Genomic DNA, 7,067 nt, shown 5'->3' with positions numbered 1-7,067 from the left:
CCAGCCGTATCCCGCCGCCGGTTTCCTTCCCCTACCTCCTCCAGGCGCATTTCCACGCCTTAACCACCTACCACGCCCAACGACGACACCGCCTCCGCGCGGACCTGTATCAGGACCTAGTCTTTCGGTGCAGTCTCTTCTTAGCCCACCCGCCCCTCTCCTCCACGCGGACAGACCCCAATGCGTAAGGACGGTGTGGTGTTTTTCGATGGAGCTGCCCGTATGGGCGAAGGTTGTGGCGGATCCGGAGCGGTCGCAATGCCCCCTGCCGAGCCGCTACTTTGTGAGTATACTGCGCACTACTTCCCGGCACCGACCACGAACAACATCGCCGAATACGATGGTTTGATTCACGGCCTCCAGCTTGCCGCGGACATGGGTTTCACGCACCTCACCATTTTTGGAGACAGTCAGCTCGTTCTACGCCAGATGCAAGGAATATACCGCCTTAGGCATCCCGGCCTGCGCGAACTCTACCGCTCAGCACGTGAATGAGCCGCACATTTTCATTGCACATGGGTTCATCGCCTCCGAGACGGCAATCAAGCCGCGGACTTCTTATCCAAACGCGCGCCAGACCTCGCACGGGATTTCTCGTCTCCCCCTACCAAACACAACACGCCACTCCCCCCACGCGATATCGCCACCCTATACGATTTTCTCGACGGCGACCTCGCCTTCAACCCCGGTTGATCCTCACACTTAAAGACGCTTTGCCTGTATAAGCTCCTTAATACACCTCACCTATCGTTCCACCCTCCGTATCAAGGCAAGCAAGACCCAACTTCCCGAAGCCAAGGACGAGGTGGAAGCGGCACTCTAAGACCTTATCAACGAGGCCATCGATAACCAATTTCCAATCCAAAATGTGCAAGGTTTGTGGCGTGTCCTTACAAAACCTGACATATAGCGGCTCAAGTTCGATGGGTATGATCCCCAGCAAGGGTGAAACCATTGAAGGTGACCCCTAAGTAAGGTCGGAAGCACAACTCCTTTAAGAGTGGTTCTTTAATCTGTTTGCCAAAGAACTTTGCGATGCGGGTGTCATCAAGTGCAACTAGCTAAGCGCATGGTGCAGTCCGGTGAACCCCGTCCTGAAGCCCGATGGCCGCAAGACACTGAAGGCAGCAGACCAGTGGACAGACGACGACATGTTAAAGAACTACCGTTTGACGAACGACTTCCGGGTCGTCGACTCCACGATCAAGCCCAAGGCCGGTACCATGCCGTTCCAGGCAACCATCGTCCAAAACTGGGGGAGATGAAGGCAATGGTTTTTTTTTACCTGCCCAAGTGCTTCTGGCAGTTCCCGCTGCACGAAGACAACTGGGACATGCTGTCGTCCATGCTCAATGGCTGCGTGTATACTTCCGACAGGGTGATGCACGGTCATGTGGACAACGCGCTCTACGTGTAGTCCACGAACGAGGAGTGTTATCAGGACATGCTGTTTAAGAACATGCTGATCTGGATTGATGACATCTTTGTATACGCCGAGAATCTTGAGGCGTATGTGGTGGCCCTCGAGAAATTCTTTAATCGAGTGGCGCACTTCGGCTTCATGTTGAGTCCATTCAAAACCAAGTTGTATACTCATGAGGTCAAGTGAGTGGTGTGGGCGCATTATCAGCGGCGAAGGCGTCAAGCAGGACCCGGAACGGATCCAGCACTTGTGTGCCGTTGCCTACCCTACGAACGCGGGCGACTTTCAACAATTTGTGTGTTCAGTCCATTGGTTGCGGGATTCCATGACCGAGTATGCACAGACGGTGGACCTACTCCAGCAGTGCTTGACTAAGGCCCTCGAGGGTAAGGGCAAGAAGAAACGCATCGCGTCTGGTGTTCACTTGGAACTAACCGACGGCGAAAAAAAACGTTCAATGCAGTGAAGTCCAAGTTACGGGCGTCGGTTGAACTAACTCACCTTCGTGAAAATGCAACGATGTGCCTGTTTACGGATGCCACCGACTATTCATGGTTAATTGTGGTTACGCAAGTGGTGGAATTCAACAAAGCGACAGCGATCCAAGAACAACACCATGAGCTACTCCTATGTCAGTCGGTATGTTTGCCCGCGTAGAAGTAATGGGCAGTAATACTGTATAAGCGTGCCCGATTGCACGAGCGTGCGAGAAGCTCAACTACCTGCTGGTGCGACCTACTGGATTTCGCATGTACTGCGACCACAAGAGCCTGCTCCATGTGTTTGCCCCCGGGGAAGAGTGGAAAGCACGCACCCGCGGGAAGCTCATGCGGTGGGCAGCTATTATTGGCGGCTACCGCTATGACATTGTCCACATCGTTGTCCACAACGTCTGGGTGGACATGATGAGTCGTTGGGGACAACCGACTCCAATTCTGGTGACGAAACGTGTACTCGTCCGACGTGGTCATAATTGGACGAAGAAACGGCGCCTGACAAAGACGAAGAAAGCGGCACGACCACAACGAAAGCTGCACCCTTTGAACGACGACTTTGTGTGGCCCTGTGTCGACGACATCCGCCAGGTGCATGCGAGTGAACGACCGCCCAGGACGACGAATGATGGCGAGCTATGGAATGTGGACGGTCGCCAATGGATATAGTGCAAGTCATCTAAAGACTACAGATCGGCCATCCTCAGGAGGATACGTTTTACTATTAAACGCCTCGGTTCTTTAAGTTAAACCCACGAAATGTTGACGTTAAATCATTATTAGTTACGTTTTTTACCTGGTAATTAGGTTAAACATTGTGAATAATTCGGATACAATGAAAACGTTCGTACGGATAAGTGATGTATACAAAGAACAAGATATACTTGATATCGCCAAAATGTACCTGGTTACATATATCTCCGTACAAAAAGGCCGGTTGGTTTAAATTCTATTACTCGATCATCGAAAATCTGAACCGTAACTTCTGTTGGGCTTGTCCAGTTCTATCGTTATTACGTTATATTTTCCTAAATAATATCAATACAAAGTTGGAATAGCTGTCGAAAGTTAATGCATTTATTTGTAGTCTTTAGGTGACTTGCACCATACCAACTGCGGCCGACGACCTGATCTAACGGATCATGGTCGTTGCCCACTGTGGCAGCATAGGACACCGTGCCACGTGGCACTGGTGGTTTCGATTAGGCGCCTATTCTACCTTGACCACCTCGCTGATCGAGCCGCGGAATTTCTCTGGGGATGCTTACTGTGCCCTCATGTGAAAGGGGGAAGGGTGGTCCACAGACCGTATGAACCGAGATGGCACGCAAAGGAACGCAACGAAGGAATTCACTTCGACTACCTATACATGGGGAGGCCTACAGCGGCGCCAAGTATGTATTGGTGCTGAAGGACGACCTTACACACTACTGCGAGTTGGTGGCCTGTGATGACCCGACGAGTCAAGTGTGTGTTGATGCATTGGTGGACTGGTCGAAGCGGTTTGGGATACCACGAGTCTGGGTCAGTGACCAGGGCACCCACTTCAAGATCGTGGCAATGAAGGCGTTGGCGCACAGGTTTAAGGTGCGACCTCACACTGGCCTATTGTCCATGGCGGAACGGCACAGTGGAACGCATGAATAGCGACATCCTCCAAGATGTTACGAGGCTACCAGTTAGATGAGAAGGAATGGGACTACCTCCTACCGGTGGTGCAGTCCAACCTTAACCAAACTCCGGCAGTGGCATTATCCAAGAAGGCCCCATGGAACTCTTCACGGCCCTCAACCCAGCGATTTTGACGTCGTTGTGGTGGGCGTGAACAAGGATCTCTGCGAAGTCAAGTGACAACAGAAGGACATCCAGAAGAACATCAACGAACTGCGAACAACTTTGCATGCGATGCACAAGGAAGTGCTGAATCGCAACGAGCAACAAACGAGCAAGGCGGCGAAAGCCACAGAACTTTCGACGCCTGCCGCGTGACCGAAGGTGACTACGTGCTATGGGAAAGGGTGGATGAGCGCTACCATCCCAAACTGCTCATTACATGGGTCGGCTCGTACCGCGTCAAGTCAGTGGGTGAATTCTCCGTGACACATGAAGAACGCGAAGCCCAAACGTCACGTGTGAAGATGTATGCGGAAGCGAGCATTGAAGTCCCAGAAGAATTCCTTGAACATGTATCCAAGCAAGGCATTGTACTAGTTTTTACCGGATGTGAGCGACTTCATGGTGGAAGTGTTCTGGGAAGGCTTTGAAGACATCGAATCATCATGGGAGCCGCTCAAGAAGTTAATGCGTAAATGCCAAGTAGTGGTCAAAGCGTATGTGTTGGCAAAGAAGAATGCCGAAGACCACTAGAAAATGACCAATGCGATTGAGCGAGCAATTGCGGCGAAGTAGTGAAGCGAAGGCCTATGTGTCATGGCGATGACATGGCTTGGGGTGTGTGTTGTAGTGATATGAATTGTTCTTTGCATTGTCATGTTCGAAATTCCGATGTACTCGATAATGGCCGAAAGGATAATTTAATTTTTTTCATTCTTCGTTTTTAATTTGTGTTATCAGCACGATATCAGCACGATGTTTAGGACCAAAGCGTGAGTAATGCGAAGTTAGTGGCTGTGAAGTTCGGTCCCCGTCTTCGTATGCAGCCCTTGTTTTCCGGATTCCCCAGGGGAGGGATGAATGAATCTTTGCCGAAATAATCTGGGGAAGCCGGGGATCGAAACCACGACTTTTGAGTTAAGAAACCGATGCTCTACCACTGAGCTATTTTCTCTCCCCTGTTTCAATAAGTGAATTATTACATCCGGATACAACTTTTCGCCCGTAGTCCTGTAATCTGGGGCTCCGTCCTACCCCCTTGGTACATACGATGCTAAATCTCCAGGGTTAACGGCATCGCTAGTCGTTGTACGAGGTACTAGTATGGTACACATCATCGAAAAACTTCCAACTGGCCAAATCAAAGAGTGGAGGTTTTATTATTTAACGTACAATTAATGTAGTTAAAACCAAAAACAAAATGCGTTAAATGCCGATTTCATGCGTTTTATCACTGCAGTGGGAGGTTAAAGGTCCCAAGTGCCTCCGGATATTATACAGATAAGAGTCACATAAAAATTCAAGATACATCTCAGCGGCCACACCTATGGCCAAATATCCAAGCTAAATATCTATTTTTGGACCAATTCATCACCAAATTTGAATCTGAGACGTAGAATTTCTTCACCACATTGAGATCTGTCGTCTCAATTTCCTGAAATTTTGAGTAATGAATATGAAATAGAAGTCAGAAAATTTTGTGAAAAGTTGGTAGTTTATAGATGACGTACACCATATGAAGCATTTAGCGAAGTAAAAACCGAAGATTACACACCGCCCCTGGTCGAGCAGGCGCGTTACAATTGGCGAAGCGGTTCCACAACATGTGGTTCTAGTATCGGCCCTCGCGGAGGAATGTCTTAGCCAATTCTAGTGGACAGTCAATTGATCACTTATTGAAACAGATTTGGGGTCAAAACTATTTTAATGAGGGAATTTTTCAATTTTCTGTCTTGCCCGAACTGGCGCAGTGTGGCACAATGGAATATATAGAAGAAACTATACTGATACGAGTGAAACAGATGGGGATAACTTCCAAAAATTGGTTGCATTTTTGCCACTTACCGGAGTCCGAGGATACGCCACCAGTTGCCTTTGAGAGGTTGGGAATTGTCGCGATTTTATTGGCTAACGTTCTGCGAAGTTCGATTGCTATATTATTGCAGGTTATAAAAAAATATTTACAGGTGGATGAGCTTGGAAAATTAGACTAGTCCAACTTGCTCAAGATCCGATCTTACAAGGCATATCCCAATCATGACAGTAACTACGAGCCAACATCGTAGATAGTAGTAGCACTGACGTAGTGGCGCAACGGTTTAGTGTGACGGCATCCAAGAGGATAGAGGAAGGGGCCAGGGTTCAATTCCCGGGTAGTGTCAGGCTTTTCCCAAAACTATATTAATTTGAGTATTGCATTACTAAAATCAAGTTTAGTTTTTCTAAAATTATAAAATACTCACAATTATATTCGATCAAGATTGAGGTTATGACATCGCCAACAAGGGTAAATCATTGTATGTTCATTTACTCCTCAATAGATGGTAGAGCTTTCACAAAGCTGTTGCGAATCTCGGTAGCTGTCACACGGCCCCACGCGGCGATGGCACGTTTCACCATCGATTTCCTCTTCTCAGTGGCTGTCGGGGTGTCGAAATCGTCGCCGTCCTCCCCATCGATCATCTCCTCGGTGAGCCACTCGACCCGAAGGTAACGCTTGAATATAGCCATCACACCAAAATCCAGTGGCTGACAGATGGACGTAGCATTGGGGGGAATCGCGACAGGAAGCTGCCTAGCTCTTCTTCGACAATGTGGTACGAGGCATCATTCACATGAGACTGAAATTTGTCGAGCAGGATTACATTGATGCCATTTGATATCATCGCGTCGGCACCGCGAGCAGACCAGATGTACTTGGGTGGCATGTCATAGTAGAACCCGGTCTCATCCACGTTGTAGACGCAATCGTGACCAAAGCCGTGGTACTGCTGGTGGAACTCAGCAGCGAAATCATCACGCACTTCGTTTAGGACGGATTGTTTGTGCTTCTGTTTGCCGGGTCGTTGACGCCTAAATCCATGGCGGCGACAAAAGCGCTGCAGCAGTCGCAGGAGCCCTTGGTACCCGGTGCCGGGTTTCTTGCGTGCGATGTAGGAACGCAGCCAAGCCGCCTGGTGCCTCTTAATCCAGTTAATGAGAAGCGACGTTGTTAGCGCCCGTTCTTGGGCTCGCATTTGGTTAATATAGTCAACGAGACACTCGGGACGCCCACCTGGATCAACTTTCATTCGTTTTTTGTTCCGGTCTTACGCAAGGATGTCGCGTTTTTGGTTGACCCACGTACGGATGGTGCGACGTGGAATGCTTATCATGCCAGACACTTGTTGGTCGGTGCCCAAAAGTCCTAGCACCTTCAGCTTCGTTGTGATGGTGTAGCTACGCTTTAGATTGCGCATTGTTGACTGCATATGAAATGAAGACCTCAGGTACAGGACCAGGAATTTTCACAAGGATATTTCAATTTGCAAAATCAC

At 49.0% G+C, this 7,067-nt stretch overlaps 1 protein-coding gene and 1 pseudogene across 2 annotated transcripts; one reads left to right on the top strand and one right to left on the bottom strand.

Annotated features, from left to right (window-relative positions):
* Nucleotides 1-180: 180 nt before the first annotated feature.
* On the top strand, nt 181-4,284 carry H257_14710 (hypothetical protein; the record flags this gene model as incomplete). The annotated part of the gene is made up of 11 exons (XM_009842602.1): nt 181-417; nt 1,062-1,244; nt 1,307-1,360; nt 1,418-1,563; nt 1,631-1,839; nt 1,887-2,062; nt 2,134-2,508; nt 3,295-3,504; nt 3,775-3,902; nt 3,935-4,079; nt 4,129-4,284. 11 exons carry the CDS (start codon nt 181-183, stop codon nt 4,282-4,284), a joined length of 2,019 nt encoding a protein of 672 aa, XP_009840904.1.
* A 349-nt stretch (nt 4,285-4,633) lies between these two features.
* On the bottom strand, nt 4,634-4,705 carry H257_14709 (annotated as a pseudogene). The gene has a single exon. The product of its transcript is annotated as a tRNA-OTHER (tRNA).
* Between the last annotated feature and the right edge of the window lie 2,362 nt (nt 4,706-7,067).

This window comes from Aphanomyces astaci (assembly GCF_000520075.1).
Source record: "Aphanomyces astaci strain APO3 unplaced genomic scaffold supercont1.61, whole genome shotgun sequence".
NCBI classification, from domain to species: Eukaryota; Oomycota; class Saprolegniomycetes; order Saprolegniales; family Verrucalvaceae; genus Aphanomyces; species Aphanomyces astaci.
The sequence above is the reverse complement of the archived record's forward strand: the minus strand, read 5'-3'. Positions and strand labels throughout refer to the sequence as shown.